Here is a 20,937-nt window from a genome sequence, read left to right as displayed (position 1 = left end):
CGCACAAATATAACTGAACTTCTGTAACACAGTAACCACATACCTGTAATCTGATTACTGATGAATGTAATGTGAATACTTTGGAACAGCCTTTGAGTTAGTCTGAGTCTCTGTGAACTTCATAAAGCATATAAATTCATACATGAATGACTTAAAGTATTATTCATGAACCTAAACAAACAGTCAGCACTTTAAAACAAACTGAAGTCACGGCAAATCTAAAGTTTCTTTTCTCTGTTGAATTAAACTCCGACTTTAATCATAATCAATCATTAATCACTGGCAATAATCATAATATTATCAAGAAACACAAAGAGCTGCTGACTGATCAACAATGAGCTTATTCTGTGTTTCAGACTGAGTCTCGTCATGGATCCAGACTCCATTGGTAAGATCGCCTCACTGTTCAGTGAAACCTGAAAACTGTTGAGCTCAGGTTCAACTACATGTTTAAAAAACAAAAGCCTGTGTGTGAGGAGGTGACAGCAAACAGAAACAGAATAGAGACAGAATAGAAATATGTCTGTCCTATGTTCTGTTCGTTAAGGTCATTATCCTGAAAGTAAGTGTCACACTGTCTTCAATTACATGCTCAGAGCAGGGTGTTTGTGTAAGATGATCCCCGAGTGCTGCCTGACAGGTGAGTTTGAGCCTGAGTTCAGGGAGGATGGAGGAGCTCTGATAGCAGTCTGAATGAGATCCTTTAACAGTGCTGATGGTCGTCATAAGACTCAAACATCTTTACTACAAACAGCTTACTTTCATGTATTTGTACACACAAACAATACATATATGTACAAAGAGTAAGAAGAAAATACAGCCTGATGTGCATGAACCTGAGCATTGACACAGAGACGATGAAGCTCACACAGATGTTTATGTTCACCAGTGTTTACAGATCTTTGCTTCATCTTTATCAGAGAGTTTCAATCAAATCTGTCCATCGGTCTACAGAACCGCCATGAAGCTCCAGGCTGTGCAGAGACTCTGTCGCCGTGGGTAACAGTGCACTGAGTGTATTCTCTGTACCACATGTACTGCAGTACATGTACTATACTCTGTGTAGTAAATGTACTGCAGTACACTGAATGTACTCTTTGTAGCACATGTACTGCAGTGCATGTACTGTACTCTGCGTAGTAAATGTACTGCAGTGCACTGAATGTACTCTTGTACAGTCAGATGTTCAGCTCTAACACTGACCCTGAGAATCAGCTGACTTCATGAGCTGACCTCTGACCTGTACATGTTCAGATGTTACGGTGACGTCGCTGTGTCTGTTTCCAGTGGACACCGTGTTGGTGCGACATGTCACAGCGGCCCTCCACTCGGTGGGTGGAGCTCAGCGTGACGTCGCAATGAGCAGAGAGGAAGTGACCTGCGCTCTGAACAGGATGTTCCACAGCGCGTCACAGGAAGTGCCGGGTCATGTGACTGCGGCAGCTCCCGAGGAGACATGCAGTCTGATGTTCAGGTTGTTTGACCGGTCAGTGTACTCACAGTATCACATTACTTGTAGTACTCATAGTACTAACAGGACTGCACCCAGTCAGAGTAACAATCTGTGTGTGTGTGTGTGTGTGTGTGTGTGTGTGTGTGTGTGTGTGTGTGTGTGTGTGTGTGCAGCAGTCAGTCCGGTGAAGTTTCAGCTCGCTCTCTTCAAACCGCTCTGATCGCTCTGTCCTCAGATAACCTGCTGCCGAAGTACAGAGGTGAGGACAATACACTGCTCTATAACAGGCCTTCACAATAAAATACACAGCCCTTCACAATAAAATGCACAGCCCTGTAGAATAAAGCTCGGGTGTTTTCAGGTCTGCTGCAGGTCTCGACAACCCCTTCAGGATCCATCAGCAGGTCTGGACTCAGGTGTTTGCTGCAGGACCTCATCCAGGTAAAAAGCTCACACTACATTTCCCAGCATGCCTCTGCTTCTGCTCTCTGTAACGTGTGTTTTCAGGTTCCTGCGGCAGTTCAGGAGGAAGTCGTGTTTGACGATTTGGAGGCAGCGGTTCAGTCGTGTTTTAAAGGGGTGAGAACACAAACGCACACCTGGCTGTGATTGGCCATCGTCATGGTAACATGTTATGTGTGTTTATAGGTGTTGACCCCAACGGTGAGCGAGCATCATCTGTTGTCATGGCTGCAGAGTGAGCCATGTCCTTTGCTATGGTTATCCACTCTGTACCGGCTGTCAGCCAGTCACAGCGTCCAGCACAACGTCCGCTGTCACATCTGTAAGACCCGCCCCTTCACTGGGCTCAGGTGAGGTACATTTTAAACTGGAAACTAGGTAAACACAGTCCAGATGTGTGACGAAGATTTACCTATGCATTCAGGTATCGATGTATGAAGTGTGTGAACGTCCATGTGTGTCAGAGCTGCTTCCTGACTGACCGTCAGACCAGGAAACACAAAACCCACCATCCAGTGCTCGAGTTCTGCAAGCAGGTAAGAACACACGTAACAGGAGGCACAGAGAACAAAACAGGTAACAGGAAGCACAGGGAAAAAAACAGGTAAAAGGAGGCAAAAGGAATAGAAGAGGGAACAGAACATGGAACAAAAGGCACAGGTAAGAACTCATTTAACAGTACAGATAAGAGGAACAGGTGACAGGAAACAAAGGTAACAGGAGTAAAAGGTGAAAGCTTGACAGGTAAGAGGACACAGAGAGTAAGCGAGGGGTAAATTCCCACAGGTGCACATGGAGGGATAACGATTGTAGAGGAAGTAAAAACCTGTTCAGTTGTCGTCATCTTATACCATTCTATACCAGCCCACCTGGAGAGAGTCTCTAACCTCGTTCGTGCGCAGTGCTCATCACACCCTGCTGCCACTGCGATACACTCAGAGAGAAGCTAATAGGAAGAGGGTCCTATTGTGGGAGGAGCCAAGCGAGACTGAGAACAGGTGTGAAAATAACCCTTTCATAATACGACCCCCCTCGTTAGGTATCTTATTATAATTACATTTCTTTTCCCCTCAGAGCACCACCCCCTTCTGATGCCTCAACACAATTGGCTGGCTCAGCTCACAGCCCTTCCTCTGACAGGCCTGTTTCACATGACGCCTCAGAGGCTCCTCCTCCTCGCTGCTCTTCTTCATGTAAATCTCTGCAGACGGATGATGACACATCCAGTCAGCAGGTGACCTCTGATGAACTCACTGTGTACTGTGAGATCATAAAATTATGTCATAGCAACAGTCATGTGACTGTGTATGTTTGGCGTTGAAGGCAGCGGCGTTGCTGACAGACGTGAAGAACCTACAGAGGGACCGATGGTGAGAACAAAGAAAAACAGAGCCAGACAGTTTTATCAGCCTCATGTTTATGTTTGTTTGTTTGTTTTTATCTTGTTTTGTTTTAGTTTACTACCTTATGTTTGTTTGTTTTTCCCCATCAGGCTGTTGGAGCAGGAGCTGCAGGCGTTTCGGTTCACTGTCCAATCCGAGCAGGTCGTCCTGGAGGAAAGGTGCTCTGAGATGGAAGTTACGGTGGAAACATTGAGGCGGCACAATGCCCAACTGCAGGGCATGCTTACACAGGTGAGTAGATGTGGGTGGAGTGATTGGCTGATGACTGCTGTGGTGCCTCCTAGGAGTCGTAGCTGAAAATGTTCTTCTTCAGGCTCTGAACAAGATGGAGGCTCAACAACACGCCAACAACATGCCAAACAGTGCCAACACGGAGAACACGGAAAGAGGAACATTCACACCAGCTTCTGAAACTCTGAAAAACACAGAAGAAGAAACAGAGGAAGAGGAGATAGAGGATGAGTGGAGCCAGGAAGAACTTCAAACTCAAACAAACATCCGACAAGGCTCACCTCCTTCACGTGATGGAGACTATGAGGAGGAATCTGCAGGTCACATGTCTCCACATCATCCAGTGGAGCTACAGCATGGCCCTGAGGAGGCGGAGCTACAAGGAGAACGAACCAGTCTGTCTGAAGAAGAGGAGGAACATGGGCTATGTAGTTCAGAGACGCTGCTGCAGGGGACTTTAGAAGGACTGAAGGCTGCGCTGGAGACACACAAGTGGACTCAGACAGGTGAGTCACAGACAGGTGAGGCAAACACAGGTGAAGATATTTTTCCTTCTTTATAACTGAGACCGCAGCAGGACACAGAAATGACTGCCTGAGGTCAGACTCACCTGTCAGGTGACCACACAGCGGGGAGCGTACCTGTAACAGTGCATCATTTACACCTGCTGCATATCCTTTCCAGCTCAGTCTCTCTGCCAAGCCAATCAGCACAAGTCCTTTCTTCTTCATCTCTTTGATAACTTTGTCCTTCAAACAATAAAATTAATGTTACATCATGTTTCTAACTCTGTGTCCAGGTGAGAGGACGAGGGCGGAGCTACTGCAGGCTGCAGAGCAGGTGGGAGACTCGATGCTCCACCTGGTCGACGCTATGGAAACAAACTGACCAGCTGATTCGTCCAGCTTAGAAAACTTTATTTAAACATTAAATAAATGCACACATACAAAAAGTATCAAAGTTCACCTGTAGAAAAGGTACCAAAACATAACGTGTTTCTATGGAGACGTAAAGCTGCCAGGATCATCATCAAGTCATCATGTTTCATGTGATGTTTTACAAACATGAATTTAAATAAAACATCTAATTTCTTTTGTCATATTTTTGAACATTTCATCTGAATTTTGTTTACACACAATAAATAAAATCCATTCATCATTTTTACTCAAATGTTTCCCAAATAAAACTTTAAAATAATGAAATTAAAAAAATAAAAGCTCTTCAAAATGGACAGAATAAACTTCATATTTAGATTTTTAACTTTAAAAATTAACATTTTAAAACAATCAGATTTGAAAACATCATTATGGCCAAAAGAAACCCGGCATTTAAAACACACCTGGACAGGTGAGTGACAGGCAAGTTGTAGTACAAACACAGTAAAAATGATAAATGGATTTAGTTTTCATTTTAAAATTGGCACCAGCAGGCTTCCATACACTTCTAACAGCCTAATTAAAGGCTACATTATCCAAGAATAACTGATCAATAACCCATCAATAACCAGCACGCTCAGGTTTCATGAAAAATAAGACTTTTATTTTGAAAATCGCAGCTATCGCCGCGACCTGCGGCCCCTCCTCCGGCGTAATGACAGCAATGGGGCGGAGCTTGCAGAGTTCGGGGGTTTCCTGCCAGGTCCAGCCCGGCGCAGCCCCTCCCTCCTTGGGTGAAGGGGTGTGGCCTGACCACTGGTTTGTATCTGGGAGGGTGGGGGGAGTGCCCTCTCCCTCCTAGCCCCTCTTCTGCTCTCTGACAGCCTTTCGAGGGGCGGAGCCTGAGATGTTTCGGACTGAGCAGAGTCCCTGCTCAACGTGCTTAGTAAAAGGCTGCTGCTGTGACCTTTGACCTCTGTGGGCGTTCTATCGGTGTTCAGGTCCGGGCTCAGACTCCTGAACAGCTGACGAACACAGGGCGGCGGCGGCCCAGAGGGGGCGGAGCCTCTGCACCACAGGAGGCCTCTGGGTGGGTTCTTGAGGATACGGTTGGAGGCGGGGTCGTAGAACCTGACAGGAAGTCGTTTGTATTTGACCTTTAACCTCTGCTGCTCCAGTGGGCGCCGTTTCTTTCTGCAGCGTTTGTGGGTGGAGCCTGACGCAGACACGCTGGTGGGGGCAGAGGCTGATGGGGAAGAGAGTAGGTAGACCAGGGACGTGCGTGGTTGTACAGGTGTGATGATGCTGGAGTACGACGAAGGGAGAGAATGCCACGTCGGCACATCAGGTGTCCTCTCAGCTGCCTCTGGATTGACTTGTGGGTAGTCGATGGGTGGGGCCTCGGGGGATAGCTGATGCACGGCGGGAACGACCAATCGGACGGTCTGAGTGCTGTGACTGACCTTCACCACCTGCAGGAACAGCGCAGGTGAGACCTTGTTCTTTTGCAGGAACTAACAGCGCTCTAAGTCACATGACTCACCTGACACCTGGATGCCAGTCTGAAGCTCCGCCTCCTTCCCCTCCTTCTCCTCATATACACATAGTCACCCTCGTCTGGGTCCAGCAGGGGCAGCATACCTGCATCTGGCTCCACCTCCTCAGGATCAGCATCCCCCTTCATTTTCTGGCTCCGCCTACCATACCTGAGTTTGATGACATCAGCAGAGAGAGTCATGGGTGTGGTTTACGACCTGAACATGGATTACCCGCAGAATAAAAACATAATTTTAGTGGAAAAGTTACGTGACAGCGACCACTTCAGTTCTTATACCTAAAGTATCTTAATCCAGGATACAGTGGCTTGCAAAAGTATTCGGCCCCCTTGAACTTTCCCACATTTTGTCACAATACAGCCACAAACATGAATCGATTTTATTGGAATTCCACGTGAAAGACCAATACAAAGTGGTGTACACTTGAGAAGTGGAACGAAAATCATACATGATTCCAAACATTTTTTAAAAATAAATAACTGCAAAGTGGGGTGTGCGTAATTATTCAGCCCCCTTTGGTCTGAGTGCAGTCAGTTGCCCATAGACATTGCCTGATGAGTGCTAATGACTAAATAGAGTGCACCTGTGTGTAATCTAATGTCAGTACAAATACAGCTCCTCTGTGACGGCCTCAGAGGTTGTCTAAGAGAATATTGGGAGCAACAACACCATGAAGTCCAAAGAACACACCAGACAGGTCAGGGATAAAGTTATTGAGAAATTTAAAGCAGGCTTAGGCTACAAAAGATTTCCCAAGCCTTGAACATCCCACGGAGCACTGTTCAAGCCATCATTCAGAAATGGAAGGAGTATGGCACAACTGTAAACCTACCAAGACAAGGCCGTCGACCCTAAACTCACAGGCCGAACAAGGAGAGCGCTGATCAGAAATGCAGCCAAGAGGCCCATGGTGACTCTGGACGAGCTGCAGAGATCTACAGCTCAGGTGGGGGAATCTGTCCATAGGACAACTATTAGTCGTGCATTGCACAAAGTTGGCCTTTATGGAAGAGTGGCAAGAAGAAAGCCATTGTTAACAGAAAACCATAAGAAGTCCCGTTTGCAGTTTGCCACAAGCCATGTGGGGACACAGCAAACATGTGGAAGAAGGTGCTCTGGTCAGATGAGACCAAAATGCAAAACGCTATGTGTGGCGGAAAACTAACACTGCACATCACTCTGAACACACCATCCCCACTGTCAAATATGGTGGTGGCAGCATCATGCTCTGGGGTGCTTCTCTTCAGCAGGGACAGGGAAGCTGGTCAGAGTTGATGGGAAGATGGATGGAGCCAAATACAGGGCAATCTTGGAAGAAAACCTCTTGGAGTCTGCAAAAGACTTGAGACCAGGGCGGAGGTTCACCTTCCAGCAGGACAACGACCCTAAACATAAAGCCAGGGCAACAATGGAACGGTTTAAAACAAAACATATCCATGTGTTAGAATGGCCCAGTCAAAGTCCAGATCTAAATCCAATCGAGAATCTGTGGCAAGATCTGAAAACTGCTGTTCACAAACGCTGTCCATCTAATCTGACTGAGCTGGAGCTGTTTTGCAAAGAAGAATGGGCAAGGATTTCAGTCTGTAGATGTGCAAAGCTGGTAGAGACATACCCTAAAAGACTGGCAGCTGGAATCGCAGCAAAAGGTGGTTCTACAAAGTATTGAATCAGGGGGCTGAATAATTACGCACACCCCACTTTGCAGTTATTTATTTGTAAAAAATGTTTGGAATCATGTATGATTTTCGTTCCACTTCTCACGTGTACACCACTTTGTATTGGTCTTTCACCTGGAATTCCAATAACATTGATTCATGTTTGTGGCTGTAATGTGACAAAATGTGGACAAGTTCAAGGGGGCCGAATAATTTTGCAAGCCACTGTATCTTTAACCAGGATGTTGTTGGCTACTTTTACTACCTAACTCAAACTGCAAACTTCAGGAGATTCAGGCAGGTCTCTAAACTAACTTTTTGCCACGGCTGCACTGGTGCACCAGCACAAAAGTTAGGTGCACACAAATTTTTCAACCGCATCGCTTAACGCTGAAGCTTTACATGTTCACCTTGTTTTTAATTGCTGTCCCTACAGACAATATTGATTTGTAAGTGATTAACTAACAATCTTGTCAACATAAAGTTCTTTATTTGGAGCACATTTCTACAAGAGAGATAAGTTACCGTATTTTTCAGACCATAAGGTACACAGGATTATAAGGCGCATTAAGCGAAACCAAACAGTCAGATAAGTCAAACTTTACTCAACTCATTCTTCTTGCTTCCTCCACTTCTGTACCATTGATTCATTAATGTTGAATTCTCTCTCAGCTACTCTATTCCTGTGTGACTGATAGAGTTTGAAATCCACTTTGTAAGCATGTCTCTTAACAGGAGCCATTTTGGGGTCCTTATACACACACAATACGGTAATATTATGCTGAAGCACGGTACGTATTACTCTATGAGGCTTCTGACTGTGGTAGCAGTAATCCTCCAACAATCCATTAAGCGGTGCAGCTTCGTAGCTTACCAAAGTCATACTAAAGCATTTTGACAGATTTTTGAGTGCCGTGTACCACATAAAATCGTTTCGGGTCAGTAAGCACAACCAGAATTCATACATAAGGCACACTTTTGAGGAATTTAAAGGATTTTAAGTGCGCCTTATAGTCCTAAAAATAGGGTACAGAAAAAGTTCTTGTGTTAAAGTGCTTCACTGAGCTGAAATTTAAACTTAAAATGTCTTAAGATATATAAAATAAAAAGAAAGTCAAAATTAAAAGTGCCTCAAAGGCTTTGAAGTGAACTTCTCAATATCTGAACATCTTACCTTGGGCATGGGTATCTGAGAGGTCCCGACCTTGACTATCTCTGATTGGTTTAGACCACGATATGGGCATAATGTCTGTTGTTGGCCACAGAGACTTTCAGAGTTGCGGAGACTTTGTTTTTCAACTTGAACTTAGGATTTTTTTTAGCCGCACCACTGAGAAATTAGGTCGCATTTGCGACCAACTTGGTCGCACTCTAGAGCCCTGCCAGGTAAGCTCAACTAGCTTTAGGTAAGCTCAGCTGACTTCCTGTTTCCTGTGGATTGTAATACTGGCAGGTTCTGGCTCACCTGGCGAGGGACTCGGTGTCGAAGTAGCAGATGAAGCGCCCGCCCCTGAACTGTCTCACCAGCCTCTCCACCTTCTCCTCGTCCTCCTGCTGGATCTGGGTCCAGGTCTTCCCCCTAAAGGATTCTGGGATACGCTCCGGGGCGGGTCTCACCTCCTCGATGGGTAAGGTCCAGAACCCCTCCTCCTTCCTGTCGCCCAGCCCATGGAGGGCAGAGTCCAGCTGCTGTGAGTACACTCTATCTTCTACGTCCACCTGCGCGTCCATCAGATGGCAGAGGTCCCGCCCCTCCGCCTGACTCACCTGCGCAGGTGTGTCACTGAGAGTTCGCGCTCGTTGCAAAACCACCTGCAATGTGACATCAGTGATCAGTGTCTGCGCTTGCTAGGACACGCCCAATTCTTCCCTGGACCCACAGGTACCTGCACAGGCGAGTCCCAGTCTTCACTCTGTGTTTCCATGGAAACAGGGAGGCTTAGCTGGAAGCTGTCTGTATCATCTTGGCAGGAAATGGCACCATAACAGCACCTTTGAATCACCTGCAGGTGGAACAGAGAGACTGGTTGACAGGAAGTCCACCTGGGAACCATCAGTGTGCTGGAACAGGAACTAACCTCCTCGATTGTCTGGTCCAGAGGGTCCGTGTGGTCTGAGGAGAACGCATCCTCTCTGTGGGCCTTCCTCCTCTCCCTCTGCCAGGTGAGCCAGGACCTCTCACCTGGACCAGGCCTGTGGTCTGTGGGGGTCAGGTGGGGTTGGGGGCCATGGCCTGGACCTCCAGGGCGCTGCGAGGAGGACGAGGACTCACTGGTTTTCCTCCTGTTCGTCTTCCTATGGGCTTTCCTATGGACAGGGGGCGGAGCCTCCAACTGAGAGGCCGGCGCTCTGCGGTAAAGAGAGTGGGTGTGGTCAATAATCCCTTCGTCCTGCTCTCTTATAGGTACAGACAGCCTCTCCTGGGCCACTCTGTTGCCTGATTGGCTGCGGGCACCATCTTCTTCCATTGGACGGGCTGGCTGACAGGAAGTGTCATCAGAGCTGGGCAGGCGTTCCCGGGTACCTTTAGACCGGCTGTCATCGGACAAACGGACTTCATCGAGCTCGGCCTTCGGCGATGGGGGGATGGAGACTGATGGGAGGTCAGTGTGAGACGGCCTGAGGAGGACAAACAATTGGACAGGTAAACAAACAGGTTTGTTTGAGTTGTCAGAGGTCTGCGCTATGAAACCCTGAAGCTACCTGTCGTATCCAGGTAACTTCAGGGGTAACTGTGTAACTGTTCATTTACAATGAAGGTAGTTCCCTTAAACCTCGGGTGTCTACCTGCAAAGTCTTGCGTCATTAGCCGTCTCCGGGTACAGACTCTTGCAAACTCTAACCTCCAGGCATCCATAAAAAACAGGATTTATGAAGTTTCATGGAGCTAGAAGTTAGCAGGGACTTAAATGAAGACCCATAAATGAAGACAGAAAACTAAACAGCAGTGACATTTGTAGGGTGACTGAAGATGGACCACCTTCTGTCACCCTAGGTCAGGGGTCCCCAACTCCAGGCCTGGAGTTGGGGGACCCCTGCCCTAGGTGTATTGGTGTTCTACACAGTGGCTAGGTACAGAGCTGTGGTTAGCATAATATAAACACATTAGCACAGTGAAGCTCGACGACACAGCTAACTTTTCCCCCTCAAAAGTTTATGTGAGACTTCCTGATGGGCAAATGCAAATGAAAAGATGCTGAGAACAGCCCAAACTTTATCTGAGATCATCCATCAGCAACATGAGGTTAGTCACTGTGTGGTCTGTCTTGATCCTCAGCTTCATGTACACCAGGGGTGGCCAACCAGTCAGAGACCAAGAGCCACTTTTTTTTACTGTGTTACCGCAAAGAGCCACATCATACGCATGGGCACACATGAACATCACCCATCCTTTCCTCCCTCTCTCCCTCTCTCTCTCACTCACTCACTCACACACACACACACACACACACACACACACACACAAATACACACATCTCTGCTCAGCCAGATTTATTGTAAATGTCACACACCAACATGATAATGACAGAAATGGACTCCTACAGTACTAAAACCACAGGCCAGTCATTTTCAACAATGAACGTTGTGTGCACTGTCTCACACACAAACTCTCAGTTCAACCAAGTCCACAAACAAAAATATAATAATCTACAATAGCATTTACTTTTACAATGCATGTTGTTTAGTGGGACTTCTGGCATTCCTTGCCTTGAACAATCCTCTTCAAATCTGGCTTGTATTCCGTTGTTGCCACTCGAAGCAATTCTTTCACATGAGTGTCAGTCAGAACAGATCGATGTTTTGATTTCACATGTTTTAGGGTAGAAAACACAGACTCACAGACGTATGTTGACCCAAACATTGACAGTATCTTAAGCGCAGCTCGTTTGACATTGGGGTATTTTTCCATTGGCACACTTTTCCAGAAATCAATGGTCCCTTCCCTTAAAGCAGGTTTCAATTGGTCCTCCTCACAAAGATCGATCATCTCCAACTCAGCCGCAGCTTCATCTGTGACTAGCGGGACTTTCAAACAGCCGGTCTCTGCATTAAATGGGTCGACGAGGAACGTAATCTGTGGCCTTTTCAATTGTAGATCATGGAACTGGGTCACAAAGCTCTCGTGCAAGTTTTCAATCAGCGTTGCATATCTGGCTCTTTGCTTACTCAGGGCGGCGCTAGCGACTTGCCCGCTGGCTTTTAGCAGAGTGGGAAAATGCGTTAAATCTCCCTTTTGAATATGTGTCTTGAACAGCTTCAGTTTGTTGACAAACGCAAACACACTTTGCACCAGGTCAGGCAGCATTTTTAACTTACCCTGCAGGGTCAGGTTCAGTCTGTCCAAGTGACACAGCATGTCGACCAAAAAGGCCAGATCCATAATCCACTTGAGGTCCGAGAGCTCGGGATAGTCCTTGTCTTTCTCTTCCATAAACAGTTTCACGGCATCCAAAAGCTCAAAGAAGCGAGAGAGTACCTGGCCTTTTGACAGCCACCTCACAGTGCAGTGCAGCGGCAGGTCACCTGGAAGCCCTTGGTCCAGCTCAGCGATGAGATTCTTGAATTGCCTGTGGTTAAGCGCATGTGCGGATATAGTTGACGATTTCCATCACAGGCTTCATGACGTTATCTAAATTCAATGATTTAGACACGAGTTGCTCCATGTGGATGATGCAGTGGAAATTCCAAAAGTCAGGAATAGTTTGGTCAGCTTTGCACAGCCCCACAAGCCCGTTCACAGATCCCATCATGGCTGGTGCTCCATCCGTGGCTATTGCAGTTAATTTCGTTATGGGCAGATTTGCTTTTTCAAATGCAGCCATCATGGTTTCTTTCACATCTATCCCACAGGTTCTGTCTTTTAATGGCACAATATCCAGGAGTTCTTCTTTGATCACACAATCGTTTGACACAGACCGTGCAAATATTGCCAACTGAGGCTTGTCTTGTATATCACAACTCTCATCCAATGCGACACTAAAATACTCACATGCTTGAAGGTCAGAGTGCAACTGTGGTTCAATAGCCGTGTTAATGTCCGATATTCTGTGTTCAACAGTGTGGCGGGACAGTTGGACGTCTGATACCATGCGTTTTAATTTGTCGTTTTCATGAGACAAGATTTCAACAACGGCACTGAGGCATTTTTTAACAAACTCCCCTTCATTGTATGGCTTTTAGCCCGTGTGCAATGTTCCAAGCCAGCTGATAGGATGCGGCGTTATGGTCTCTGACCGCTTCGTAAATTTTGGGAAAAACTGTATCTGCTTTTCTGCCTGACTTTTCAAAGTGGCCAACTCGTGCTTGCGAAGTTCAGTCCCTTTTGGAAATTCCTGGTCGATGTTAGCATGGAGTGAGCTGAAGTGGCGCTGAAGATTTGAAGCTTTGAAGCTTTGAAATGCGCTAATGATGTCTGGCATATAAGGCAGAATGGCTTGCCATTGCGTTCAACAAAAAAATATAAACTCTCCCACTCTGTTAAAAACATCCTGTGTTCATCTTCATATTTTCTTTTTGCTGTGCATTTTTTCCCTGCCATTTTAAGGGCGAACTTGCTCCTACTGGGAACTTTGCAGTATTTTCATCTCACACACATGCGCATTTGATGAAAATACCGTATTGAACTCAAGCGAAGCGAACGCGCACATTTTAATACAACAACACAAAAAATACCCAAAACACAAACACAAACTTTGACATGAACGTAAGAGCCGCATGAAACCAGGCAAAGAGCCGCATGCGGCTCGAGAGCCGCGGGTTGGCCACCCCTGATGTACACGTTGAAATCTTTGTTAGCCTCAGAGGGACTCTTTTGTCATCCGCTAGAATATTTGGTGTCTGGCAAACAAGTCACAAAGCTCTGTCCACTGTTACCAGGGTCCCCTGTTACCAGGGTAACAGCGGACAGCTGATAAAAGGAGAGGAGAGGGAAGGTGGTGAGACTGAAAATACAGAAAAACAAACATATTTCAGTCATCCAAGAGAGATCCCATATACCCCATTATAACCACAGTGAGTTTCTACTACTGGAGCCACTGTGGAGTTTTTCCCTCCATTTGCCCCAGCTGTCTATGTGAGAAGCGTCCACCTTTATTTACTATGGAAGAGGCTGAAAGCGATGTGAGTCAGTGAGTCAGAGAAACTCACTGCTGAGAGCGATACTGAGGCTATCCTGACATTTTCTGTGGGTAAGTGTTACGCTCACTTAATTCTGTTAGCTGTTGTTAGTTTGCATTAACAAATTTGTCTTTGAAGTAGAACTAAGATTGTTGGACATGTAGTGAACAAAGTTGTAGGATGTGAGGAAGTAATCAAACAGAGGGAAAACGTAATTTTTAGGACACTCGAGCCTAACAGGAGGTGGCCTAATGTTAGCTTATAACAGCTCTTTTTGTTTAGCCGGCTTGTTGTCACGGAGACAGGACAGTCACATGTCTAATCAGCTGACAGTGACAGTACTGGTGTGGAATTCAAGCGTCATGTTTGTAGCAGGTGACACTCACGGTGATCGTTTTCTGTCACTTGAGCTGTGAAATGCCATTTTCAGATTGGTCACATGGTGCCAGCTCCGCCCCTTTCATGTGAACACAGAGGTTACAACTGTCAAAGGTCCGTCTATGTGGGTTACCTGGGGTCGTCGTAGCGATGTGGGTGGTGCTGCAGAACATCCTGGAGGAAGCGCTCCAGCAGCGTCAGTCTGTTTCTGCCGCTCGCTGAGGAGGCGGACCCTGAGCCTCTGGAGGACGCCTGGACTGAATCCAGGTGTCTGAGACTGGACAGGTGCTGGAAAAGACATACGACATGATCAGAGAGTCACATGACCTAAGGGTACGTTCAGGTTCTCCTGTGACGTGTGTGCATACCTGGTCCAGGTTCCTGTACAGGACTCTGCAGTAACCACAGTAACCCTGTCTGCTGGGCTGACACCTGGATGGGCCAGGCTGAGGCTCTGCCCACATCCTGTCACACAAACAACACATGTGACCACAGAGTTCACCTATCTCTGAAACAGAAGCTGAACACTCCTGCACAGGTACACTCACCTGCTGGTAGGCTCCGCCTTCCTCTGGTCATCTGACAGAAACACAAAGTGTGAGACAGATATCACCTGTGTGTGTGTGTGTGTGTGTGTGTGTGTGTGTTCTACCTTCATCAGAGGAGTCGGACATCTTGACTGGAGATCTGAAAACAAACAGGTGAGAGTCACACCTGTAGCTGTCAGCACACACGCAGGTAGATAGATAGATGGCGGCATGTACGGGCGTAGCGGCGTGAGAGTGGAAGTTGTGTGTGTTTGTGAGGGACTATGTGATACGTCTGGTGTGTGTGTGTCTTGTTTCAGTACTCACCTGGAGGACATGCAGTCAGTGACCTCCCTGTCCAATCACAGTGCTCCATGCTGTGACTAGTGGTAAGGTGAGTGTGTCCATGAGCCTGGAGAGACAAACAGGAAGTGCTTGATTATGGATCAGAAATCAGAGGAACACACTGGACTGTCTGATCATGTGACAGGAAGCCTCTGATTGGTCCAGGTAAACCTGCAGCGCAGACAGTCCATTATGCAGCCAGGTTGGAAACACCTAAGGGTGCTTATTTACTGCATTATACACACTCACAGCTCAGTGATGTGACTGGCTGTGTGGGGATGGGGGGCAGGGCTTGTACAGCCCTAGTGAGGGTTTGTTATGTCACAGCTCAGAGGTGATATGGGAGGCGTGGGTGTTGAGTTGGATTTATTGAGGTTAAAGGTCACAGAGCCTGAAACCTTTACAGGTGTTTCTTACCTGTAAACACTTCTAACAGCCGCCAACAGGACAGCCCCCCTGAGCTTCACGGGCCAATCAGAACACAGGTAACCCCGCCCCCTTGCAGAATGAGGTACTCCCATTGGCTGTTATTCTCTGTCACTCACTTTGGTCAGCCTGACGTGGGTAGGGCCAGCAGCTGTATGATTTAAAGTTAAAGAAGCAGACTGTCGGCACGGAAACCATCTGACTGCACATATACAGTCAGACACAAACACTAACACAGCATCAGCAACAGGGGCTTACCTGGCTGCGTCACCATGGTAACTGATCGGAACACCTGGTTGGGATCAGGTAATGTTTGGATTACGATCACCTGCTGAGTCAGAGCTGATCCCTGATAACTGATCAATAACGTTTACAGACATCTTTCAGTAGAATGTCAGAGGCTCTTCATGAAGCTCTGTTCATCTGCTCAGAGACGTACCGGAGGAGGCCTTTGACTCCTGCCTCGTGGTCACATGACCTGTTACACACCATGTGAGCAAGGAGGAGTCACATACATGAGCGTATATGAGTGCAGTACAGGTGATGCTGTGCTGTGATTGGTGTTTGAATGCAGGTGTGTCTGCTAATAAAATCATTCATATGTAAATCAAACAGCCTCCTGTGTGACCTGCACTTACACAGAGCTGCTGCAGTTTACTGACTGAAGAAGGACCGCTGCTCCAGGTTAACCCAGTGTTTAACCTGCATGCTTACATGAAAGGGGTGTGGCTACTAGGGCTGGGCCATATCATACCGTTCACAGTAATACCGGTATAATGTTGGGCAACGATAAGAAAATGAAATATCGCGATAGAATATGGGTAAAACGCACATGCGCAGTGCCTTTGTTTTCATACGCACATGGCCGAAAAAGCATGGCGGCGACGGAGAATGAGAAGGGCGAAAGCGGATCATTGAATGAAACAGATCAAACAGAATTGGTTTGTAAAAATGCTGCAACTTCAGTGGTGTGGAACTGGCTTGGCTTTCGTCCATCAGCTACACAACAAAGCACTATTTTTGGTAGAGCATGCTAGCGGGCCGTCGTTATTACCGTGTTTTGGGGAAAATACGGCACACTTAAAATCAATCCTTTGATTTTTCTGAAAATCGACAGTGCCCCTTATAATCCCATGTGCCTTATGTATGAATTCTGGTTGTGTTTACTGACCTCGAACTGATTCTACGTGGTACACGGTGCTCGAAAATCTGTCAAACGTTTTAGTACGACTTTGCTAAGCTACAAACCCGCACCGCTTGATGGATTGTTGGAGCATTACAGCTATCGTAGGCAGGAGCCTCGCGGAGTGATACGTACTGTGCTTCAACATAATATTACCGTACTGTGCTTCCTAAATTTGTCCAGTTTGTGGACTTTGCTACGAGAGGTGAACACACTTTGGACCGTGTCTATTCAAACATCAGGCATGCGACACCCCTCCCCCACCTGGCTGGATCTGACCACCTCTGCATGTCCCTCACCCCCACCTACACCCCCCTGCTGAGAAAAACAAAGCCCCAGACAAAGACAATAAAAACCTGGCCTGAAGGAGCCCTCTCTCAACTGCAGGACTGCTTCTCATCTACTGTATGGGATTTATTCTCCAGCCACAACCTCCAGGAGTACACGGACACTGTACTCTCCTACATCAGGAACTGTGTTGATAATGTCACCGTCAACAAAAGGGTCAGGGTGTTTCCAAACCAAAAACCCTGGATGAACAGCGAAGTGCAATCCCTCCTAAAAAGCCGCAACACTGCCTTCAAGTCAGAGGACAGGGCTGCGTACAGGGCGGCCAGGGCAGACCTGAGCAGAGGGATCAGGAAAGCTAAGGCTGCCTATAGGAGGAGGATTGAAGATCACTTTGCTGACAACGACCCCAGAAAAATGTGGCAGGGATCAATCCATTACCAACTACAGAAGCAATAACCAGGCGACAGCTAGGACTGATGCCTCGCTGGCTGAGGATCTAAATCGTTTCTTCGCCCGCTTTGAGACGACCAGGCCCTCAGCTGTCACACCACTTCCACCCGCCCCCAGCACCGGCACACTAACACTTAGGGAACATCAAGTGAGGTGTGTTCTAAGGTCAGTGAATCCCAGGAAGGCGGCAGGTCCTGATGGAATACATGGAAAGGTTCTCAGAGCATGTGCTGACGAACTGACCGGAGTCTTCACTAAAATCTTCAACCTTTCCTTGTCATTAAACACCGTCCCGCCCTGCCTCAAAACCTCCACCATCATCCCCATCGCCAAGAAGACAGCTGTGGACAGCCCAAATGACTACAGGCCTGTTGCACTTACGCCTGTAGTGATGAAGTGCTTTGAGAGACTGATCTGTCAGCACATCAGGGCCAGTCTGCCTCCCACTTTGGACCCCCACCAATTTGCCTACAGGACTAATCGATCCACCGAGGACGCTATCACCATAGCGCTCCACACTGCGCTGAGTCACCTGGAGCACAGAGGAAGCTATGTGAGAATGCTCTTCCTGGACTTCAGCTCAGCATTCAATCATATCATCCCGGAGATCCTGGTCCAGAAACTGTCTCACCTGGGACTCTCCACCCCATCTGCCTCTGGATCAAGGACTTCCTGACAAACAGACCTCAGTCTGTCAGACTCGGCCCCCACCTGTCCAGCACCATCACACTCAGCACCGGGTCTCCACAAGGATGTGTTCTGAGTCCCTCCTGTTTACGCTCTACACATCCGACTGCTCCCCTACCCATCTCTCAAACACCATCATAAAGTTTGCGGATGACACCACTGTGGTTGGACTCATCTCAAGGGGGATGAGTCAGACTACAGAGATGAGGTCAACAGACTGACTGAGTGGTGTTCAGTTAACAACCTCCAACTGAACACCACAAAAACTAAAGAACTCATCTTGGACTTTAGGAAGGGAAGAGCAGACCCGCCCCACTTTACATTCACGGGAACTGTGTGGAGAGGGTGCACTCCATGAGGTTTCTGGGCATGCAGATCTCTGATGATCTCTCCTGGACTGCAAATACCACAGCGCTGGTAAAAAAGGCCCAGCAGCGTCTCCACTTTCTGAGAGTGCTCAGGAGGAACAACCTGGAGGAGAGGCTGCTGGTGACATTCTACAGAGCCACCATAGAGAGCATCCTAACGTACGGCATAACAACATGGTATGCAGGGTGCTCAGCTGCAGACAGGAAAGCACTGCAGAGGGTCATCAACACAGCCCAGAAGATCACTGGCTGCTCTCTGCCCAGCCTGGAGGTCATTGCAAACTCTCGGTACCTCAGCAGAGCTGGCAATATCATCAAGGACCATTCTCACCCCAGCAATCAAGTGTTTGAACTATTACCGTCAGGCCGACGGTACAGGTCACATAAAACCAGGACAAACAGATTCAGGGATAGCTTCTTTCCCAGAGCTATCACCATTGCAAATAAGCACAAAAACAATTGAACCTGCTTAGCCATACCATACTGTCACTGTCATTATATTATGCTGCTATTCATACTGTCATTATATTAATGCTGCTATCCTGTAAATATCATACTTACTTTTGTTTGAGTACTTACGTTTGTTTTATTGTACCTTTTATATCTTACTATTTTTTATTTATTATATTTATTATTGCATTTTGCACCAAGGGAGTGGCACTCCAATTTCGTTGTACCCTGTACAATGACAATAAAGGCTATTCTATTCTATTCTATTCTATTGTGTGTGTATAACCTCGTTTTAAGTTTTGTGGATATTATACATGGTTATGCTGAGGATATGTCGGCCAATTTCTACTGGAAATGCCTTTTGGTTAAACTATCAGCAAGGAATTTGCATTTGCACTGTTACATTTTTATATAACTTTAATGCACATAAAAACAGCTGCTTGTTAAGTGAAAATACATTGATGGGGGGTTTTTTTGCACTAATAAAGTTGTGGAGTTGTAAAGTAAAGTTGTAAAGTATTTTGTCTAGTGTCAATTATATCGTCAGTTATATCGTTATCGCAAATTTTCAAATGTATATCGTGACCAATATTTTTGGTCATATCGCCCTGCTCTAGTGGCTACATGGTAAATGGACTGGTTCTTATATAGCGCTTTTCTACTTTTTCTGAGCACCCAAAGCGCTTTATACAACTAATTCATTCACCCAATCACACCCATTCACACCCATACATCTTCTGACCAATCTAATTGTGATTTTCAGAGTTTCAGGTCAGCTGACCTTTTAACTGATTCTTTGATTTCCAGATGTTTTCAGTGAGACTGACTGATTTCATATGAACCACTGACTGAAGCTTAGACTGAGCATCTCACTGTCACACTGCTGTGTTACTGAAACCACTTTTGTTTGTAGATCTTTATCACCATCTGATGACATCTCTGGTGTCACTCATAGGGATTATTTTCTGTGGAAGAGTCACATGACCCATGAAACACCTGTGATTGGTATCAACACTGCCAGCTCCACTGCTTTTAAGTGACCTGCGGTTAAGGCAGTGTTTATAACCAGCTTCGCGTGACCTCTGACCCTGATCGTAAAAACGTGGTTCCTAGCGCAAAGAGCATTGAGAACTACACTCAGACTCTACCTTAGGAAATCATGAGGACAGTTACCAGCTGTGTTGCATTTAGATGGTGTGACTCTCTGTAAGCCCTCACAGCTCCCGTTACCATGGTAACTCTGAATAAACAAGCAATTATGTCAGTTGTTTGTAAACGAAAACCCTTTGTTTACACGGCGCCGTCGACTGACCAATCAGAGCCCTTCTCTTCCTGCGCTCTAATTGGCTACTGTCGCCTGAACCGAGCTCTAATTGGTAGATTCTGACTGAAGCTAACTAGCCGGGTGCTAACCTTCCCTCTTAAACCTGACTGGTTAAACTCACGCTGGCCCCGACTTAAACCGGACTCGCGGTAACCATGGCGACGCCGCTCGTCACGCTGCCAGTGACGTGGCTTTACCCTCACAGCAGCTGTTAGCCTTAGCACCTGGCTATGCGCTAGCATGGTTAGCCCGCTAGGTGAGGCCGAAGGAGCAGATGAGTGGCTGTCTGTGGGCGCAGTGCATTCACGTCAGGGCGGACAGAAACCGTTTACCTTCAGCTGTTTGTTCTCCTTCTTGCTTTTGTTCAGTTTCCACAGATTTAAAAGTCCTCCGCCGCCGCGCGTTGCTCCCCCTTCTGTTTAAGTTCCGGTCCGACTCTTCTTCTTCGGCTCCATTCGCTGCAACACAGCGTGGGCGTGGCTCCGCCAGCAGGCCACACGGAGAAGTGCAGCCTCTACAGTCCGCGTTCCCGGGTTTAAAAAAAACAAAACAAAAAAACAAAAACAAAACAACACAACACACAAAAAGTGTGATGCGTTTCTGTCCCCCAATCACAGCCCAAGTTACACAGCTCGGGATGAACATTACTCTGAACAGATTAATACAATGATTAACGAACTAGCTCCGGTGAAGAAGCAGGCTTTAATTTGAATCCACTGAAGAGGACGCTTCGACTGAGTGTGTGCTAAATAA

General features: G+C 46.9%; 2 protein-coding genes across 4 annotated transcripts; one reads left to right on the top strand and one right to left on the bottom strand.

The window, feature by feature from the left end:
* The first annotated feature begins 1,437 nt into the window (after positions 1 to 1,437).
* dytn (dystrotelin) lies at positions 1,438 to 4,486 on the top strand. The gene is made up of 10 exons (XM_039598976.1): positions 1,438 to 1,486; positions 1,627 to 1,712; positions 1,815 to 2,265; positions 2,340 to 2,451; positions 2,780 to 2,913; positions 2,990 to 3,149; positions 3,239 to 3,285; positions 3,408 to 3,549; positions 3,632 to 4,055; positions 4,349 to 4,486. The coding sequence occupies exons 4-10, from the start codon at positions 2,350 to 2,352 to the stop codon at positions 4,435 to 4,437; spliced, it is 1,098 nt and encodes a 365-aa protein (XP_039454910.1). The 5' UTR covers positions 1,438 to 1,486; positions 1,627 to 1,712; positions 1,815 to 2,265; positions 2,340 to 2,349; the 3' UTR covers positions 4,438 to 4,486.
* zdbf2 (zinc finger, DBF-type containing 2) lies at positions 4,446 to 20,663 on the bottom strand. 3 transcript variants are annotated; one of them, XM_039598975.1, is made up of 13 exons: positions 20,517 to 20,656; positions 15,690 to 15,909; positions 15,423 to 15,582; positions 14,988 to 15,072; positions 14,786 to 14,820; positions 14,682 to 14,712; positions 14,502 to 14,598; positions 14,267 to 14,421; positions 9,717 to 10,257; positions 9,525 to 9,641; positions 9,104 to 9,450; positions 5,968 to 6,130; positions 4,446 to 5,896 (listed from the first exon to the last, which is right to left on the bottom strand). In XM_039598975.1, exons 4-13 carry the CDS (start codon positions 14,996 to 14,998, stop codon positions 5,105 to 5,107), a joined length of 2,289 nt encoding a protein of 762 aa, XP_039454909.1. In that variant the 5' UTR covers positions 14,999 to 15,072; positions 15,423 to 15,582; positions 15,690 to 15,909; positions 20,517 to 20,656; the 3' UTR covers positions 4,446 to 5,104. The 3 variants fall into 3 exon arrangements, with proteins under 3 accessions (XP_039454909.1, XP_039454908.1, XP_031591530.2); XM_039598974.1 differs by lacking the exon at positions 15,690 to 15,909 and having other exon boundaries at positions 20,517 to 20,663; XM_031735670.2 differs by lacking the exons at positions 15,423 to 15,582; positions 15,690 to 15,909.
* Positions 20,664 to 20,937: the final 274 nt, after the last annotated feature.

The sequence above is a fragment of the Oreochromis aureus genome, linkage group 15 (genome assembly GCF_013358895.1).
Source record: "Oreochromis aureus strain Israel breed Guangdong linkage group 15, ZZ_aureus, whole genome shotgun sequence".
Taxonomy (NCBI): domain Eukaryota; kingdom Metazoa; phylum Chordata; class Actinopteri; order Cichliformes; family Cichlidae; genus Oreochromis; species Oreochromis aureus.
The sequence above is the reverse complement of the archived record's forward strand: the minus strand, read 5'-3'. Positions and strand labels throughout refer to the sequence as shown.